Here is a 21,481-nt window from a genome sequence, read left to right as displayed (position 1 = left end):
GGGGTAAAAAAAATTGCTCTGCAGTTTGAACTTGACACACTGATGCTCTTATTCTCACCTTGTTGGCAGATTGTATTTGAAATGATAGGTGAGCTGGGCATCTCACAGCATGAAAAGTATCTTCCTCTTCATAGGAGTGATTTGATTTGATGGCATCTTACTTTTATTTTTATTTTTTTTTTGAGATGGAGTCTCGCTCTGTTGCCCAGGCTGGAGTGCAGTGGCGCAATCTCGGCTCACTGCAAGCTCTGCCTCCTGGGTTCACGCCATTCTCCTGCCTCAGCCTCCCGAGTAGCTGAGACTACAGGCGCCTGCCACCACGCCTGGCTAATTTTTTATATTTTTAGTACAGATGGGGTTTCACTGTGTTAGCCAGCATAATCTCGATCTCCTGACCTCGTAATCCGCCCACCTCAGCCTCCCAAAGTGCTGGGATTACAGACGTGAGCCACTGCGCCCAGCCGATGGCATCTTATTTTTAAAGCACAAGTCAGAGTTTGAGAAGTTTTATCTCATTGTATTTTGCATGTCAGTCTTAATTTTTCTAATATCTAATATTTAATGAAAACATTGGCACAACTCAGGGGAGAATGAGAAGTAAATTATTAAAATAATTAGTTATGGCAGTGGTCAGGCCTTAATTTTTCTATTCAGGTTTTTAGAATACCATGAAGAGATCCCTTCCCTAAATGAAAAAATTTGGTAATGTCCCTTTATTTTTTGCTATTCTGTTAACCTTAATTTCTATAGTCTGTAAATTGTAGAAAATAGTTTTATGTATTTTTTTGTTGTTGTGGCTTCTCATTGGTATTCTATATTTTTCATAATTTCAGCTTAGAAATGTTGGACAAAGTTGAGCCTCCAACTATACCTGAAGGTTACGCCATGTCTGTGGCATTCCATTGTTTGCTAGACCTTGTTCGTGGAATCACAAGTATGATTGAAGGAGAGTTAGGAGAGGTTGAAACAGAATGTCAAACCACCACTGACGAAGGTTCTTCACCAACGCAGTCGACAGAACAGCAGGATTTACAGTCAACATCAGACCAAATGGATAAGGAAATTGGTATATGTCTGTATTTTTAATTTTTATTGGAAATAATTTGAAATTTACTGACAATTTGCAAAAATTGTAGTTTTTATAAATCTTTCACCCTGATTTCTCAAGTGTTAACCACTTTCCCACATTTACCTTACCATTTTTTTGAATTATATACATGTGACTCTACTTTTTTCTGACCTATTTATAGAAAAAGTTGCAGACATGATGACGTATTACTACCCTTTAATGCATCAGTGTGTATTTTTTCAAAATAAGGTTAGTCTCCTGTGTATCATAGTACAATCACCATCAGAAATTTAACATCAATCCAATATTATCATCTAACTCCAGGTCTCATTCAAATTTTGCCAGTTGCCCTAGTGATGTCCTTTTATGTGTTGAATTTAGTTGCCATGTCTCAACTTGGAAGTTTCTTAGTTTTTCTTTGTTTTATATGACCTTACCTTTTTGAGTACAAGTCAGTCAGTTTGAGTTTGTGTTATGTTCCTTCATAATTACATTCAGCTTATTCATTTTTGGCAGGACTGGCACAGAAATGTTGCTGTGCTGTACTTAGGAAGCATACTACAGTATCAATTTGTGTCATTATTGGAGATGTTCACTTCTATGAGTTGGTTAATACAATGTCAGCCTGGTTTCTTCAGTGTACACTTAATTATTAACTTTTTGTGGAAAAAACTTTCAGATTGCTACTACAAAAGAGTGCTTTCCCTTCTGCATTTTTTTATTTTTTTAAAATTATTCACTTATATTAGTATAGATTCATGGATTCCTATTTTATTCAGAGGATTACAGTCTTTATTATTATTTGGTTTGATGTTCAGATTGTTCCCAACATAGGCAATGGGACCTCTTTCAAGATGGCCCGTGTGTCCTTTGGACATGTCCCATGCCCTTTTGACATTCTCTGAGCACTTCCTTACTATTTGATAGAACAAGATGTTCCAGGCTGATCATGGATGGTTCTTGTCCACCCCAGGTGTCAGTCATTTCTCCAGGAAGCCCTGGTTCCTTTTAGTGGAGAATAGTATTGAAACGAACACAGGGATACTAGGTATGCTTTTCGCCACTTAGATAGGAAATACATACCCACATACACACACACACACGAGCACACGTCTCTCTACATTTCTAAAATGTCTGTTTCTCTATATTGAATTACCATGACATCACACTAGTTTCTTCAGTTCCAGTTCAGTACCACAAGGTTTATTTTTAACTTTCTGTGTTTGTAATTCCCTTCTCCAACAGTGTGGAACCTGCTGACATTTTGCTCAGTGTATTTACTTATTTGCTTGATTCTCAGTGTATGTAATCAGTCTCCTGGCTGAGCCAGTTTGTTATACTGCACCCTGCCCTCACTCCAACTGGTCACACCGGCTGAGAAAGTTTGGGTTGATGAAGGCAAAGGGAAAGGAAAGGATATCAGCTGGGCATAGTGGCATGTGCCTACAATCCCAGCTACTTGGGAGGCTGAGGCAGGAGGATTGCTTGTGCCCATGAGATTGAGTCCAGTCCGAGTAACATAACAAGACCCTGTCTCAAAAAAAAAAAAAAAAAAAAAATGGCTGGGCATGGTGGCTCACGCCTGTAATCCCAACACTTTGGGAGGCCGAGGTGGGTGGATCATGAGGTCAGGAGTTTGAGACTAGCCTGACCAACATGGTGAAACCGTGTCTCTACTAAAAATACAAAAATTAGCCAGGTGTGGTGGCATGTGCCTGTAATCCCAGCTACTCAGGAGGCTAAGGCAGGAAAATCTCTTGAACCCAGGAGGCAAAGTTTGCAGTGAGCCAAGATCATGCCACTGCACTCCAGCCTGGGCAACAGAGCAAGACTCCATCTCAAAAAAAAAAAAAAAAAATATATATATATATATATATGTATGTATATATATAAATATAAAATTTAACTTGTATACAGAAAGATCTTACCACAGATATTTTAAAACAACTTATTTTTAAGACTTCTTCAAGTCTGAAACTATAGTACGGCTTCTGAGTGTTCATTCTTTTAGATTTTTAAATACTGAATATTAGTATTTAATAATTAAGTTGTTAATGGAATATTTGACATATTGTCCGGGAAAATTTTAGAATTTCACGTATTAATAAATATTGTGCTATCTATAATTAAAATTAAATATTGTATTTTTTTTCCTTTAAGTTAGTAGGGCTGTTTGGGAAGAAATGGTGAATGCCTGCTGGTATGGTCTTCTTGCTGCACTCTCACTCCTTCTTGATGCCAGGTATTAAGTCTTTGTAAGTTTTATATTGAACTGTGTCAGTTAAAAAAACACATTAAAATGGTTTACTTACATTTGTCCCTAGAATTATTTTCTAATATTAGTTTTTTATATGTGTGAAACATTATTCTTTTTCCCTCATCCCCCTTCCTCATTCTGTCCTTGCCCTGCCCCAAGCCACCAGAATTGTCATGATGTTGTAATGGAAAATACAGTCCTAAAATTACAGAATGCCTTTTTCATTTCAAGACTTACAACTACTTTTGCACTTATGATTATATTTAATTTCTTTGTTCTTTTTCTTTAGGATTTAAAAATTTACTGGTTTCAAAATGCTTGATATTTTAAGCTAAATCTTTATGTTCTTGGTCATTTTCTTCAGTAATAAATACATGTATTATTATTCATTGCTTTTACCCAGTTCAAATTTTTCAGGTTATGTTAATAGATTAAAATTCCTTCTTAAGTATATTGGTAATATTTTGACAATATTTTTGTATAGATTTTCTTAAAACGTCACTGAATACTTAATTCCACATCATGCTTTACAGTGTAATTAAAAATAAGTTAATCGGATTAAATAAAATACTTTCTTTTCAGCACAGATGAAGCTGCCACTGAGAATATTTTAAAAGCTGAACTGACTATGGCTGCTCTTTGTGGAAGACTGGGCCTTGTAACTTCAAGAGATGCCTTTATAACTGCAATATGCAAAGGTTCCCTGCCTCCCCATTATGCTCTTACTGTATTGAATACCACCACTGCAGCTACACTTTCCAACAAATGTAAGACAGGCTTACTCAAAATTCTATGTAGTGGGATGATATGGTGTAGACAGAAGATTATAAACATCTGAGTTTAAGTCTCTGCTTTTTCACATACTGACTCTGTGACCTTGGGGAAATTAATGTCCCTGAGAGCTCTTTAAAAATATGGGGTGGGGGGTGGGGGGTGGGGTTGGGATATCCAAAAATCCAGAATTTAAATGCTGCAAAATCTAAAACTTGTTGAGCACCAACATGACAAAGGAAATGCTCATTGGATAAGTATATAATGTGAGTAGGTATATAATGCAAACGTATTTACAAATATATTATGCAAATAAATGCTAAGTATATATAATATAAATATTCAAAAATCTGAAATTGGAAACAGTTGTGATCCTAAGCATTTCGGATAAGGGATGCTTAACTTGTAATACCAATTTTAAACAATAATTGTGAGAGTAAAATAAGATAAATCTGGAAGTCCTTTGTAAACTATGAGATACCATTGAAATGGTGATTGTTACTTTTTTTTTAATGGAACTAGTAGAACAGTAATATTTGCAACCACTTAGGTTAAACTTACATTCAAAGATTTATTTTCTTGTTGAATTCTTTGAAAATACTTGTTTGTTACATGTAATATAAATTTCGGTGTAATATTTAGGGGTTTTTTTGTTTATACATTTTTTAATGAGACAGAATCTTGCTATATTGCCCAGGCTGATCTTGAACTGGGCTAAAACAGTCCTGCCTCAGCCTCCCAAGTAGTTGGTATTACAGGCTAATATTCAGTTTTCAAACTGAAAATGTATTGGTCTCTAACTTAAAAAGCATACCAGGGATACATGTTTAAACTACTTAGAATGTGTTCTAGTTCTGTATTGCTTATGAAGAAATCTACCAAAGTTATATAATTTTATGTTCTATAGAAAATTACTTAATATTTGCTTAACTTGTCTTGGTTTTTATACCTCATGAAGTTTTTGTGTTTTTTTTTTTTTTTTTTTTTGAGACAGAGTCTCGCTCTGTCACTCAGCCTAGAGTGCAATGACCCAGATCTTGGCTCACCGCAACCACCGCCTCCTAAATTCAAGCAATTCTCCTGCCTCAGCCTCTTGAGTAGCTGAGACTACAGAAGTGCATCAACATACCTGGCTAATTTTTGTATTTTTAGAAGAGTCAGGACTTCACCATGTTGGCCAGGCTGGCCTTCAACTCCTGACCTCAAGTGATCTGCCTGCCTCAGCCTCCCAAAATGGCTGGGATTACAGGTGTGAGCCACTGTGCCCAGCCCCTCATGAGTTTTTTAAATGTTTGCATATAGATATTAGGTATTACTGTTATTTAAATAAGTGTATGGTTAAACTTGGTTTAATCAAACTTTAAATATAATATTACTTTAGATGCAATATAAAAATATATTTTAATTATTTAGGCTTTCCTTTGTGTTCTAGCATATTCTGTTCAGGGCCAAAGTGTTATGATGATAAGTCCATCTAGTGAATCTCACCAACAAGTTGTGGCAGTGGGTCAACCTTTAGCAGTCCAGCCTCAAGGGACAGTAATGGTAATGTACTTGTTTTTTTCTTGGTTATCAATTAGCCATCAAGGAAACTTGTTGTACCTATCTTTGTGTTTGCCAAAATGTATCATACATTTATTTACTTTCTTTTACTAGAACTACTTTCTTAAACTAGAAGAAACTGGTTTATGCAATTGACATTATTGTAACCAATATGATAATACAACTTTTAATCAAATGAATTGTTCCTTATAAAACCTTCCAAATCTTTTTCTTAATTTTTTCTTTAAAAAAATCTTTTAATACATTAATGCTACTTTACAAGCTTTTAATTTTTAAGAATACATAACAATTATTGAAAATGTATCCTTTTTAAAATATAGCTGACTTCCAAAAATATCCAGTGTATGAGGACTTTACTTAACTTGGCACATTGCCATGGGGCTGTTCTTGGAACATCATGGCAACTTGTCTTGGCAACACTTCAGGTATGTAAAAGTATCTGGGTCAGAGATTAGTGTTGTTTTTATATATAATTGCTAACAGTTAGACTAAGCAATGCCTTTTGATGTTTTGGACAGGCCTAAAAAATAGATAGTAAGTATGAAAAAAGAGGAGTTAGAAAGGGAAAAAGATGTGACTCATATTGTAGGGAAGTGGTGGAATGCTTCTCATAATGGCCTAAGCTCTGCTGCATATGTTCGATATAATTAATTATTTTATATGAATGTTAATTAGTGATTTTAGTTTTAGGTTTTAAAAACCTACTACTGATTTTAATTTTGGTTACTAGAAGTTACTACTGATTTTAATTTTAGTTGTTAGAATTTTTATACTTTTGTAAACTTCTTTGTTTTGATTTTTTTTTAATTTTACAGCATCTTGTATGGATTCTGGGATTAAAGCCTAGTAGTGGCGGTGCCTTGAAACCTGGGAGAGCTGTAGAAGGACCCAGTACAGTAAGCTGTAGTCTTTCTTACCCAATTAGTGCATCCCAAAGTGTCATATATTACATTTAATTTTATTCTTCTCAGGTTCTAACAACAGCTGTGATGACAGATTTACCAGTGATTTCCAACATACTTTCAAGATTGTTTGAAAGCTCACAGTAAGAGTCAGTTTTTTTAATTGGTAAAAACATTGTTATTAGTTATATACTTTAGATCAAGATGTCTTATTTCTTCATTTCCTTTTTAGGTATCTTGATGATGTATCACTGCATCATTTAATAAATGCGCTTTGCTCCTTGTCTCTAGAAGCAATGGATATGGCCTATGGAAATAATAAGGTGTGATAGTCTACCTTTCTGTTTTAAATATGATACATTAGTTATATAAGATGTACATCCATTATGATCTTAGTGTTTTACTAGTAGAACTAACACTCAGATTGTGTGGTAACCATACTCTGTTGGGTTTTTACTACTTAGGGTTATTTGTTGAAGGAGGAGTAAAAAGGACATGATTTGGCTTGTGGTATGTCTAAATATGTCATATGATTTTAAGTTGTGTTCATTTCTCATATATACTGAACATTTTTAAAATATTTTTATAAAATAATGTATTACAGTTTTATAGGTTATATAAAATGTCATGATAATACTTGTAATTACAATTTATGATTGGGGTAATATAATATTTAAATTAAAGAATGTTTGTCTCAGTTTCCTTTGCCTTCATTGGGATGGAAACTAAGGAGCTAATCATTTCTTTCTAAAGGTAATGATTCGCCTTATCTTGAAAATTTAAATTTTTATTTGTTCATTGATTAAATCAATAAAACAATACTTTTGAATATTAACATTCAAGAACATTTCTTTCTATACTACTAAAAATATCACTTTCTGTTATACTTGGAAAGCACAGGAACAGTTGTGTTTATTTGTATCTTAGAAATAATTAAAATACTTTCCACATTTTAAAATCAATAAATGTAGACTATTTACAAATAAGTGAAAATAACCCAAAATATGATTTAAAAGCTAAAATTTATATAATTTAAAGCTATAACATCTAACTGTAGCGTTCAAAATTATGTTGTCTGCCTAGTTCCTTTTTTTTTTTTTTTTTAAGACGGAGTCTCACGTTGTCGCCCAGGCTGGAGTGCAGTGGCGCAATCTCGGGTCACTGCTTTGCCTTCCGGGTTCATGCCATTCTCCTGCCTCAGCCTCCCAAGTAGCTGGGACTACAGGTTCCCGCCACCACGCCCGGCTAATTTTTTTGTTGTATTTTCAGTAGAGACGGGGTTTCACCGTGTTAGCCAGGATGGTCTCGATCTCCTGACCTTGTGATCCACCCTCCTCAGACTCCCAAAGTGCTGGGATTACAGGCGTGAGCCACCGCGCCCGGCTGTCTGCCTAGTCCTTAAGTGTAATTCTGTGTACTGTGGCTTGTTATCTTGGCTCTTATGACTCATTTAAAGATTGGTGAAGAAAGTCTCATTAGAGCATAGTTTCATATATTATAATACATAGCTAGATAATTATATAAACATGCAAGTGTTTGAAAATATGTATTATGCCTGGGCGTGGTGGCTCATGCCTGTAAGCCCAGCACTGCAGGAGGCCGAGGCAGGCAGATCACTTGAGGTCAGGAGTTCGAGACCAGCCTGGCCAACATGGTGAAACCCTGTCTTTACTAAAAATACAAAAATTAGCTGGACATGCCCGGTTGAAGCCAGGAGGCAGAGGTTGCTATGAGACGAGATTGTGCCACTGCGCTTCAGCCTGGGCGACAGAGCAAGACTCTGTCTCAAGAAAAAAAAAAAGAAAAAAGGAAAATACGTATTATAGTTTGCTCTAAATCAGGGCAAGGATAATGTATAATGAGGTAATTAATTTCTCGATACCTTTAATAATTCTACATATTTGAGATTCTTAACACAAAACTATAATATTTTTAATAAAGTACCTTAATGAAATCTAAGCAAGCTTATATGGTAATGTTTTCAGAATTTATGTATTTATTCAATAAGCACAGTAGGCTTACTGTGTACATGGCACTCTGCTCAGAGATATTAAGAAATAAGAGGTTTCTACTTTCAAAGAGCATATAAGCTACTTGGTTCATAGTTAGTGACAATTACGATGGTATGAGAGTCTCAATAAATAATACAGATGTTAAATGACATGAGACTTACTCTCTGAATTTTTAGTTGCTTGTTATATGTTATTGGTATATGTTTTTATTAAGATGAATTAAGATTAATCAAGATGAACTAGTGTGATTGGAGATGTATATTGAAAGATTGGTAGGATTTAGGTAGGAAAGGGCAGGTTAATGTAAATCAAAAGAAAAATATTGTAAGAAATCATGACCTATAAGAAAAAAATAGGAGACTTGATGATTAATCATTTATTTTTAACCTTCAGTAGTGCAATTTCAGAGAGTGGTAGCAACAGATACGATTTTTAAGGAAGGCTTGGGAAGAATAATTGTTGAGAAAATGGATACACTGAGTAAAATGGAGATAATTTCTTTGAAAATGGATTTACATGTCTCCATTTTAGGATTTAATTTTGTAAAGTGAAGTAAATATGGAATAGAAATTAAAACTTTATAAAAATATTCAAGTATAAATTTTAGAAAAGTATTCAACATAAACCTTATATTTTTAGATGAAGGCTGTAAAAAGTTTATTCAGTTATGCCATCTATAAAAATTATTATAAATATGCAGATATTAAAATTAGTGGGAAAGTTTATATTATTGAAAAAAGAATGTTCATCTAAATCGACTGTTCTGAGTGAGTTAAATATTCTAGGGATTAAAGATGTATATATCAGTGTTCTTTAGGTGTGGCTTTACAGTGATCAGCATCTCGTTTTTGATCCTCATTTCAGGAATTTGTGCCAATGTGTTGAGGAAGTAACTTAAGATAAAGCTTGCAGGCCACGCGTGGTGGCACATGCCTGTAATCCCAGCACTTTGGGAGGCTGAGGTGGGCGGATCACCTGAGGCCAGGAGTTTGTGACCAGCCTGGCCAACATAGGGAACCTCTTCTCTACTAAAAGTACAAAAATTAGCCTGGCATGGTGGTGCACACCTATAATCCCAGCTGTTCTCATGGCTGAGACATAAGAATCACTTGAACCTGGGAGGTGGAGGTTGCTGTGAGCCAAGATTGCGCCATTGCACTCCAGCCTGGGCAACAGAGTGAAACTCTGTCTCAAAAAAAAAAAAAAAAAAAAAAGATAAAGCTTGCAAATTCTTTCTTAGAAGAAGATGATACTTTTATAGTTACATTAACAAGCCCAGTATAACAACAACAAAAATATTAAAGCAGCTATTGTTCACTGTTTACTGTATGCCAAGCACTCACTTATTTTATCATTTAAAACAACTCTGTGAGATTTAGTGGTAATATACCCTTTTACAGATGAAAATATGAAAAATAACTTAAGTGACGTGCCTGAGGTTACGTACTTACTTATTGGAAGAGCTTGGATTTGAATTCACTTATGTCTCATTCCAAAGCTCTGTTCTTAAATACTTTGCTGACTTTTGGTGTGCATCAGAAACAGCTATGTAGTTTTTTAAAAAATGCAAATGCAAGGGCCACATTCTAGGTTTTTGAGTAAGAATCTTCAGGTGTGAGCTTTGGATACCTATACATTATTCTTTTACATGATTCCTGAGTATATCCTAGTTAAAATAAGTAAGAGGAAGAGGAGGACTAAGAAGTAATATTAGGCAACATTGTGGGAGAACTTATATGCCAGGCACTTTCTAACATTAGATAGTTTTCTATATTATTATTATCTTCATTTTTTAGGTTTAAAAAATAAAAACATTCAGAAGAGGTACATAGGTTACCCAAGGTTGTATAGCTATTAAGTAGTAGAGTTGAGATGAGATCCCAGTTAAAACTTCATAGACATCATCTTAACTACTATACCATATTCTCCCTAGAATCATGAATTTTTCTACCACCAAAATTTTTAGGGTACTTGCCACATTAGCGCATGCGGGAAGGGTCAACCTGACCATATTTGTCTTAAAACGCCAATATACTTGGTTCACTGGCTTCTGCTAGAAAGGAAGATATTATCACACATTTCTCTGTTAGATTTTTATTAGCACTGTAAAAATGTTAAGAATATAGACTCATAAAAAATCTTTTTCTTTAAAAATTATTCTCCTAATTGGCTTTTTTATTCAGTTGTCTTGTCTTTTTTCTAAGACAATGTCTCTGAAATACCACAGCCATCCACTCAAAAATACTTACGGCTTTCATCAGCTGAATTTGCATTTAAACATGTTTATCACCTTCATTAATATTGGATTAGGGATAACTGCCCTTTGATCTTTTCTGAAACCATTCTTGTGACACATGGACCAAGTACTCTAATTTAGCCGTGTATAATGTACCCTGGTTCCCTTTCTGATTATTGATATGTCAGGGACTATAGAAAACTGTTTTGTCTTCGTGTCCTCTACTGTTCTGTTAGTGTCTGGACTGACAGCCCTGATCTCTGCTATACTCTTGATTTCATTTTCCTTTTCCTTTATCTGTGTTGTCTCTTTTTCCCTACTTCTTGACATTCACACATAAAACCTGGTCATTTTAAGACTTTGCTGATATAAGAATGCTTCTTTCCTTCTGGTTGGAAGACATTCTATGTGTCTAGTATGATTTTTGGATTTTCATCCCTTCCCTATTAAAGCATTCTCTTCCTAACCAAATTTTCTAATTAGGAGCTATTTTGGATACTTAAGGTTGACAGGAAGCCTTGTCTTTGATAACTTAGGTTTTGTTATATTTATTAACTTTATACTAACCAGTCAATTTTAATTTCAGTCATGCTCTTCAGAGTATTCTCAGTTTTATTCATAGTCTAATTACTCAGAATTCTCCTTATACTATCAAAATACAATGTATTTTCTCCCTAGGAACCATCTCTTTTTGCTGTTGCCAAATTGTTAGAAACTGGTTTAGTTAATATGCACCGAATAGAAATTCTGTGGAGACCTCTGACTGGCCATCTACTTGAGGTAAATTCTCTTTCTTAAATATATTTAATTTTTTAATAAACATTTGCACACTAAGCTAATGATTCTAAAGAGCCATTTGAAAAATCAGCATTAACTTTTTTTTCTCCCTTTCCTGACCGTGTACTTACTTATGTTTGTACATTTTATCAAGGACTAAAGTTGTTTTGTAATTTATTTCATGAAGGAATTGGTTGCTTTTATTGGCTGAAAATGGGTGACATTTTAAAGTGAGAAATATCAGTGAAATCAGCTGTTAGCTTGAGACCCCTTTCTTTTATCATACAGTCTCTTTTTTTTTTTTTTGCGACGGAGTCTTGCTCTGTCCCCCAGGCTGGAGTGCAGTGGCGCGATCTCGGCTCACTGCAAGCTCCGCCTCCCGGGGTTCACGCCATTCTCCTGCCTCAGCCTCCCGAGTAGCTGGGACTACAGGCGCCCGCCAACACGCCCGGCTAATTTTTTGTATTTTTAGTAGAGACGGGGTTTCACCCTGTTAGCCAGGATGGTCTCGATCTCCTGACCTCGTGATCCGCCCGCCTCGGCCTCCCAAAGTGCTGGGATTACAGGCTTGAGCCACCGCGCCCGGCCCATACAGTCTCTTGACCCACCTCAGTTTCAGATAGTTCTGAAACTTCAAGGCAGTTGGGGCATAGAGTTAATAGTAAACACTGCTCATTGATAGCCTTTGCTATCATCATGAGATAGCTTTTTTTTTTTTCTCCTTTTTGAGATGGAGTCTAACTCCGTCACCCAGGCTGGAGTGCAGTGGTGAGATCTCGCCTCACTGCAACCTCCGCCTCCCAGGTTCAAGCAATTCTCCTGCCTCAGCCTCCTGAGTAGCTGGGATTACAGGCACGCACCACCACACCTGGCTTATTTTTGTATTTGTAGTAGAGATGGGGTATAACCATATTAGCCAGGCTGGTCTTGGAACTCCTGACCTCAGGTGATCCACCCCGCCTTGATCTCCCAAAGTGCTTGGATTACAGGTGTGAGCAACTGCGCCTGGCCTTGATTATGAGACAACTTTCTGCAAAGGGGAAAACCTGTTTGGTAACACTAACTATAGATAGTGCTGGAGAATTTTACCTGGATTTACATTGTCTTACATTCAGGTTGAGATAATTCTTAATAAATAGTTCCTGCTTAAAAACAAGCTGCTTCTGCCAGTACGTGTGTTTGTGTTAGGTTTAGGTTACCATAGTTCTTTTGTGTTATTTAGAAACCTAGGAAAGGTATTATTCTTAGTAAGAAAAACAGGCTGGCTGCAGTAGCTCACACCTATAATCCCAGCACTTTGGGAGGCTGAGGTGGGAGGATTGCTTAAGCCCAGGAGTTCAAGACCAACCTGGGCAACATAGGGAGACACCATTTCTACAAAAAATTTAAAAAATTAGTCAGGCTTGGTGGTGTATGCTTGTGGTTCTAACTACTTGGGAGGCTGAATGGAGAGAATTGCTTGAACCCAGGAAGTTGACGCTGCAGTGAGCTGTGATTGTGCCACTGCATTCCAGACTGAGTGACAAAGTGAGAGACTGTGTCTCAAAAATAATAATAATACAATAAATAAGGAAAACAGATGTACATGAGCTTTCCCCTCATTTTATTGGAATTACTTTTATGAATGATTAAAGGCTATGTGCAGATGCCTTCATTAATGGATGGTCTCATCAACGGGCAACTCTGTGACATATTATTTGATTAATGAGGGTAAACTTAATTAAGAACCTTGGTATTAGCTTACTTCTTTTGTTTACCCTGATATATAATTTACTGTTATGAAATCCTTTCTTTTCCGTGAATTGTTTTAGTTTCATCTTTTTTCTTCTGTCTCTCTATTGCTTGCTCTTGCCCTTATTCAGAAGGTAAGCTAACTTACATTTTGGGTGTAATTTTTCTTCCAACCCTTATTGAACATTTGATATAAAATGTAAAATTGATGTGTGATTCATAGCTTAAGTATACAAATTAAACTTAATTTTATATACCTTCAGGTCTGCCAGCATCCAAACTCTCGAATGAGAGAATGGGGAGCAGAAGCTTTAACTTCCCTTATTAAAGCAGGATTAACATTTAACCATGATCCTCCACTCTCACAAAACCAGGTAATAAAAACCTTACTTTTTAAAAAGAATACTCAATATAAAATTATCCTCCTCCATATGTGATTTTTTTCTTATCAGGTAGATCATATTCTAAGAGTAGGGTTTTTAACTTAATACTCTATTTTATATGTAGGCCCTGAATCTCTTACATAAGGTAAGAGATTTTTAGGGCTGTCTTCATAAAAAATTTTAAACATCTTGTGGATGACACTAACCTAAGTTAAATTACCTGGAATTGGTCTCACGTTTGTAAGTTTTCCTCTTCATGCAGTGCTAAAGTATTGTTTTGGAGCCTCTTTTGCTTTGGTCTTTACCTGTCCCTGGATTTTTTTTTTTTTTTCTCAGTACCCTTACATGGGGAGAAAATAAGTGGCAGAAGAAACAAGCACAATGAAATAGATTTTTATTTTAAAATAATTTTAAATTATTTTTTACTTCCAGAGTTTACTTTTGTCATGAATTCTTTGTCCTGACTCTATTATTTGTACCCACTTTTTAAAAAGTCTACCAAAGTTTTATTGTTTCATGACTGAGTAGGAATGAGGCATTTATTTATTTTTTAATCTTTTAAATAAAAATATGGAGTACATCATGAATTTGCATGTCATCCTTGCCCGGGGGCTGTGCTAATCTCTGTATCATTTCAATTTCAGTATATGTGCTACTGAAGCAATCACAGAATGAGGCATTTAATAACCATTCCAATTGCCCTCATCATCTTATTGTATTGTAATTGTATTCTAGAAATTGAGTTAACACATAATTATTGAATACACCTCCTGGAATAAGGTGATGAACAAGACAGAAAAGATATTATAAAGCTTATAGAGCTTACATTTAATGATTTCATATGTTCTTCTGCAACAATTTGATTTTTTTTTTTAAATAATACCCTTTTCCATTTATTTTGATATCCTCAATGTCCAGCTTAATACTTAGTGCATAGTGAAAGCTTAGAAATGTTTATTCAGTGAATGAACCAAATAAATGAATCCCCTAGAGAGAAAAAAGTTAAGAATGAAGGGTTTTCAGATGCTGAAAGGGATAGACAGAGTGCTTTTTTTAAGTCGCCAACAAATTTCGTGGTTTTATGTCATCTTTGTTAATATCTGCTACATTTTATTCATTTTTTATAAGTATTATAGCTTCTATTACTACATTACACTTGAGAATTTTACATTTAAATACATGTGATATACATTAATAAAGTAAATGAAAGGTCATTTTAGAAATTGGGAATTGATTCCCTCTCTCCAAATGTATCTAGAGATATATTTCCTTTAGTGAAATTTATTTCTATTATTTATGGGGTCTATAATTAGTATCTTTTAAAGTAAGAAAACTACCCATTTACCTAAAATCTAACATCTTGAAAGTTGATTTTTTTCTCTTACTTAAAAATATAGATTTGTCTTTAATAATTACTGTTAGATAAATGAGTAGAAAAATTCCAAACGGGCAAGGTGGCTCACACCTGTAATCCCAGCACCTTGGGAGGCCAAGGTGGGCAGATCACCTGAGGTCAGGAGTTCAAGACCAGCCTGGCCAACATGGTGAAACCCCGTCTCTACTAAAAATACAAAAATTAACTGGACATGGTAGTACATGCCTGTAATCCCAGCTACTCAGGAGGCTGAAGCAGGAGGATCACTTGAACCAAGGGGACGGAGGGTGCAGTGAGCCAAGATTGCACCACTGCATTCCAGCCTTCTGGGTGACAGAATGAGACTTCATTTCAAAAAAAAATAAAACATAAAAATATCTGTTTCCCATAGTAGTCTGAATGGAGATGAATTTAAACTTGAAAAGCAACAGCAAAGCCTTCTTGTCTTTTTGGACTTCTCTTCCTAATTAGTTTCTTGCCCCCTTTTCAGAGGCTGCAGTTGCTTTTATTGAACCCATTAAAGGAGATGTCCAATATTAATCACCCAGATATTCGACTCAAGCAGTTAGAATGTGTGTTGCAGATTCTGCAGAGTCAGGGAGACAGTCTTGGGCCTGGATGGCCATTAGTGCTTGGAGTCATGGGAGCAATCAGAAATGATCAAGGGTAAGTATTTAAAATTGAGAAAAAGTATGTATGAAAAACAAAATATAAATAAAATTAAATTAACATCAAAAAAGTGATAGAGGTAGAAAAGGACTCCATCCTAAAATCTTGAAATAGTGGTTATTTTTTTCATGTATGCGCTTCCTGCTTAAGGCTAAGATCTGTAATAGTTTTTCTTAACTCTACCCCTAAGTGGCTACAGGCAATTTTTAGGGATCACCTTTGGTTTGGAAAGATGGAAAAATTGCTCTTTATTTGACATTCATGCAAGAATACATGATTCTTACTTATAAGATACATGAAACAATCTAACAAATTTTATAACACATCCAAAGATTGGGTTCTTGTGTTTTGTTAAAATAAATAAATTATTTGATAAGATGTGAAATAGCATTTAGGGCTTGACCTCCCTATATATATTAGGCAGTCAGAAATTGCTGTAAAGTAACTTTTTCGTTACTTTTTAATTTATTAAACATTTATTCTGTGCATAGTGTATTTCAGATACTATGCATGATAGTTATTCTGATTACACAGGTAAATAGCTCCTGCCTTAGACATAGAATCCTAGCGAGAAGGTATAGTTATACGCTGCCTGACGTTTCAGTCAACAACAGACCACATATATGATGGAGGTCCCATAAGATTTTAGTACTCTGTTTTTACTGTACCTTTTCTATGTTTAGATATGTTTCAGTACATAAATACTTATATTGTGTTACAATTGCTTACAGTATTCAGGACAGGAGCAAGCTGTACAGGTTTGTAGCCCAGGAGCAATAATATACCATATAGCCCAGGTGTGTAGTAGGTTATGTCATCTAGGTTTGTGTCAGTAAACTCTGTGATGTTCATACAGCAACAGAATCGCCTAATGACACATTTCTCAGATCATATCCTCGTCAGTAAGCAATACATGACTGTAGTTTGTTATGCCACAAAAAAAGAAACCTTCAGAAGGAGGACAGAGGCAAAATTATGAAGGAGATTTATATGCTTATATAAATGATTTGAATGTATCCAGAATTCATGTGGGAGACATTTTGGGATTTTAAGCAGAGGAATGACATAATCATATATGAATTTGATAGATATCACTGTGACAGCAGCATGGAAGGGAAGGTGGGAAATGAGAATGCCTACAAGTGCTCACTAGAAATAAGAGATGGATTTGAGCTACTTAACGGATTGACTGTAGCGGGGCATAGGGGAAAATAGCAATCAGGAGTGACTTCTAGATTTCTGACTTAGGCAGTTTAGTGGGGGATGGTAGTATCATTAACTAAATAGGGGATACACAAGGAAGAGCAAATTTGGAGGGGACATACGGACTTGTTTAACTTTTGGGGTAGGAGATTGCAGTGGAGAGATTAAGCAGACAGACCTTGGATAGATTTTTCTGTAATTCTGCAGTAACACACTTTTGTTTTGATGACTAGTTCAGAAGTTGTAGATGACCAAGATGCTTGAGAATATTATGGAAAGTTAATTTTTCTTAACTATTTATAGTAATAAAATTCTTTAAATACTACAAAATATTGAGATGCTTAAATTGAAGAGATCAGCTTAGATCAAGCTTAAGTGTCTTCTCCCAACCTAAAATGTGGTGTATTAAATAGGGCATTGTAGTAAGGGTATAATGAAATAATGGGTGTAAAACACTTAGAAAGTATGTGACATACTAAGCACTCAGAGTATTAGCAATTATCCTTACCATTTTCATTATTATTTTTTACCATCAGGATTTTTCTCCAAAACTAAATACTTCTTATTATCTTTATTTGAAATTCAAAATTTACTCTTTTCTCACTGACTGGATGTGGGTTTTTATATTTCTTTGGAGATTTAAATAAGATATGTACGGATATAAAAGAATGAGGAGCTCTTTTTCAGTAAATTGTGTGTATTTACATGTACTGGGCACTGTACTAGATATCAGGGATACAGTGAGGAGAAAAATAACTGTAGCAGACTTCCCATTCTCATTTATTGTCTAAGTTTTCTTTGGTTAGTTGGTATGAAATACAAATAGAAGTAATATGATGTTAATACTTTATTTTTAAATTTGTTTTTATTTCTTATTGCCTGTAAGCTTCTTTCTTTGTTTTTGTTAATTTGTTTAAGTAAGCATATCTTTTTTACATTTATGTAAATGTTAAAATACTTTATGATCGATATTAGGAAAGAGTTTCTTGTTTAAATTCTACAATAAAATTGTACTTCAAATTATTGTAAGGTATGTATTTTTACACATTTCTTTTAAATGCATAAGTAAGGCTGGGTGTGGTAGCTCATGCCTGTAATCGTAGCACTTTGGGAGGCTAAGGCAGGAGGATCGCTTGAGCCCAGGAAATTGAGACCAGCCGAGGCAACATAGTGGGACCCTGTCTCCACAAAAAAAAAAAAAGAAGAAAGAAGAAAAAAAGGCATGGGGGTGTGCACCTGTAGTCCCAGCTACTGGGGAAGCTGAGGTGGGAGGATCACATGATCCAGGGAGGTTGAGAGTGAGGCGTGATCGCACCACTGCACTCCAACCTGAGTGACAGAGTGAGACCCTGTCTCAAAAATAAATAAATAAAATAAGTGCATCTGTATACATTTCTTTTGTTTTCAGAGAATCCTTGATACGAACTGCATTCCAGTGTCTTCAGTTGGTTGTGACAGATTTTCTACCAACAATGCCTTGTACTTGCCTGCAAATAGTTGTAGATGTTGCAGGTAGCTTTGGCCTCCATAACCAAGAACTCAATATTAGTTTAACTTCAATAGGTTTATTGGTAAGTATCATTGTCCTTAGAATATAATATAATTTAGAAATCATTGTTACTCAGTTGGGAGTGAATGCTAAGCAAATATACTTTTAGCTCTTTGCAAATTGTTTATATGGCTTTTAAATTTCAAACTTACATCTGTGTGAAGGATTAAATAACATCACTTAAATATTAATAACAAAATTTTGAAATAATTTTCATACGTTGAGCTGAAGTTTGGGTTTTACAGAGTTTGTCATGAAAGAGTTTAGTAAACAATAGTATATGCAAGGGAAATCTTCAGCTGACTTTTATGTGAACCAATTACATTAGCCCCTGACAAGAAAATCAGCTTGTACTTTGAAACCTTGAAGCCAAGCATTGACTTTTTATCTTTAGCCATGGAAGTCCTACATGACATCTTCAAGTAGAAGGCTGTTTCAGGCTGGGCATGGTAGCTGATGCCTATAATCCCAGCACTTTGGGAGGCTGAGGTGGGAGGATTGCTGAGGCCAGGAGTTTGAGACCAGCCTGGGCAATAAAATGAGACTCCCATCTCTACTAAAAATTAGCTGTGTATGGTGGTGCACACCTGTAGTCTCAGCTACATGGGAAGCTGGGATGGGAGGATTGTTTGAGCCCAGGAATTGGAGGCTGCAGTGAGCTATGATCACAGCACTGCACTTCAGCCTTGGAGACAGACCCAGACCTTGTCTCTGTAAAAAATAATAATAATAATAAAAAGGCTGTTTTGTCTGCGTTGAAAATCTGTTGGTCAGTGTAGCCACCTTCATCGGTGATCTTAGCTAGATCTGGATAACTTGCTACAGCTTCTACATCAGCACTTGCTGCTTCACCTTGTACTTGTAGGTTATGGTGATAACGTCTTTTCTTAAACCTCATGAACTAGCCCCTGCTAGCTTCAGACCTTTCTTCTGCAGCTTCCTCACCTTGCTCAGCCTTTATAGAATTGAGGAGAATTAGGGCCTTGCTCTGGATTAGGCTTTGGCTTAAGGGAATCTTGTAGCTCGTTTGACCTTCTATCCAGACAGCTAAAAGTTTCTTGATACCATCAATAAGGCTGGTGTACTTTCTTCTTTCTTTCTTTCTTTCTTTCTTTTTTTTTTTTTTCTGAGACGGAGTCTTGCTCTTGTCGCCCAGGCTGAAATGCAGTGGCATGATCTTGGCTCACTGCAACCTCTGCCTCCTGGCTTCAAGTGATTCTCCTGCCTCAGCCTCCCATGTAGCTGGGATTACAGGTGCCCACCAGGATGTACTTTCTTATCATTTGTTTGTTCTTTGGAGTAGCACTTTTCGTTTCCTTCAAGAACTTATCCTGTGCATTCACAACTTGGCTCACTGGCACAAGAGGCCCAGCTTTTGGCCTGTCTTGGTTTTCAACATGCCTTCCTCACTAAGCTTAATTATTTCTAGCTTTTGACTGAAAGTGAGAGAAATGCGACTCTTCCTTTTACTTGAACACTTACAGGTCATTGTAGGGTTAATTGGCCTAATTTCACTGTTGTTGTATCTGAAGAAATAGGGAGGCCTGAGAAGAAATAAAAAGATGAGGAAACAACCTGATGATGAAACGGTTAGAAAACTCACTTTAAGTTTGCCATCTTACATAGGTACGGCTCATGTGCCCCCAAATAGTTACAATAGTCACATCAAAGATCACGGATCATAGATCACCATAACAGACATAGTAATAATTAAAAAGTTTGGAATATTACAAGTATTACTAAAATGTGGCACAGAGACACAAAGTGATCACATGCTGCTGGAAAAAAATGGTGCCAACAGACTTGTTCAATGCAGGGTTACCACAAACCTTTATAAATTGCAATTTATAAAAATTGCAATTATCTGTGAAGCACAACAAAGAGAAGTGCAATAAAACAAGGTATCTCTGTAATGAAATCTTAGAGAATTGTTAACATTACATGAAATAAACATGCACAGAATTGTTTTCAACATATATTTAAAGACAATTATTTAGAATCTTTTAAATGTGTATTAAAACTCAGAAGTTTTATAAATTTGAACTTTAAATTTTCCTCACAAGCTAGATAAGTTACTACATTCAGCTCTTCCTGTGTTCTGCTCTTAATATTTGTGGCTTCTGCATCTGTAGATTCAACCAACTATAAATAGAAAATTTTTTTTTAAAACAGGATAGTTGTGTCTGTACTGAACATGTACAGGCTTTCTTGTCAATATTACCTAAACAATGCAGTATAACAACTAGTTACATAGCATTTACCTTATGTTAGGTATTAAAAGTTACCTAGTATTATTCAAAGTATACGGGAGGATGTGTGTAGGTTATATTCAAATACTACACCATTTTATATAACGGACTTGAGGATTTGTGGATTTGGGTATGGGGTGGGAGGTCCTGAAACCAATCCCCCACGGATACCGAGGGACAACTGTATTTTACTATTACTATTATTTTTCCCATTTTTACATGGGAAAAAATGTAAGCATGTTGCATATATGATTGCAAGTGGGTGGCTAGTTCAGCATTGCTTAAATTACTGCTGGATAGCACCTCCTTTATTTTACATTTATGTCCACAGTACTGGATTCTCTACATTTTAACCATTGGCATAATTATCATTAATATAAGATATGTTTGGAAACAGTAATTGCTCTTGTATGGAATTACAAACTTATTAAACAATATTAAGGAATTGTTAACATGGTTAGGGTGGTAATGATATTATAGTTATATTTTTTATAGTTAACAGTTGTTATATTTAGGTGGTAGATATATCAATATGTTCAAGTTCCTTATACTATTCTTCTTGACATTTTTTATAATAAAAAAGTAAAAAAAAAAAAATGTTAGCACAAGATTGTTTCCTCACTTTCTCCTGAAATAATGTAGAGACACTGACAGAAGAAGAGATGTTTTCATTCAATCTATTCTACTAGGAAAGAGATTTTTGAAGTAATGTTTTTAAAGTTTTACTCTGAAAGG

At 35.4% G+C, this 21,481-nt stretch overlaps 1 protein-coding gene and 1 non-coding gene across 12 annotated transcripts in view; one reads left to right on the top strand and one right to left on the bottom strand.

The window, feature by feature from the left end:
• MON2 (MON2 homolog, regulator of endosome-to-Golgi trafficking) overlaps positions 1–21,481 on the top strand; it is a 133,609-nt gene that overhangs the window by 64,463 nt on the left and 47,665 nt on the right. For 7 of the 11 annotated variants that reach the window (XM_030822310.1, XM_030822314.1, XM_030822308.1 and 4 more), the window contains 13 exons: positions 834–1,066; positions 3,230–3,311; positions 3,909–4,093; positions 5,530–5,642; positions 5,981–6,085; positions 6,476–6,556; positions 6,632–6,705; positions 6,795–6,885; positions 11,489–11,590; positions 13,450–13,452; positions 13,582–13,692; positions 15,567–15,742; positions 18,357–18,519. In XM_030822310.1, coding sequence (XP_030678170.1) covers positions 834–1,066; positions 3,230–3,311; positions 3,909–4,093; positions 5,530–5,642; positions 5,981–6,085; positions 6,476–6,556; positions 6,632–6,705; positions 6,795–6,885; positions 11,489–11,590; positions 13,450–13,452; positions 13,582–13,692; positions 15,567–15,742; positions 18,357–18,519 — 1,519 coding nt within the window. The remainder of the gene's footprint in view (positions 1–833; positions 1,067–3,229; positions 3,312–3,908; positions 4,094–5,529; positions 5,643–5,980; positions 6,086–6,475; positions 6,557–6,631; positions 6,706–6,794; positions 6,886–11,488; positions 11,591–13,449; positions 13,453–13,581; positions 13,693–15,566; positions 15,743–18,356; positions 18,520–21,481) is intronic. The other 4 variants (XM_030822311.1, XM_030822309.1, XM_004089597.3 and 1 more) reach the window with 1 other exon arrangement.
• Positions 14,266–14,369, bottom strand: LOC115837489. Its single transcript, XR_004032521.1, has one exon. It is a non-coding gene; the product is annotated as a U6 spliceosomal RNA (small nuclear RNA).

Source organism: Nomascus leucogenys, chromosome 11, assembly GCF_006542625.1.
Source record: "Nomascus leucogenys isolate Asia chromosome 11, Asia_NLE_v1, whole genome shotgun sequence".
Lineage (NCBI taxonomy): Eukaryota > Metazoa > Chordata > Mammalia > Primates > Hylobatidae > Nomascus > Nomascus leucogenys.
Note: the sequence above shows the minus strand (reverse complement) of the source record. Positions and strands in the feature narration are given on the sequence as shown.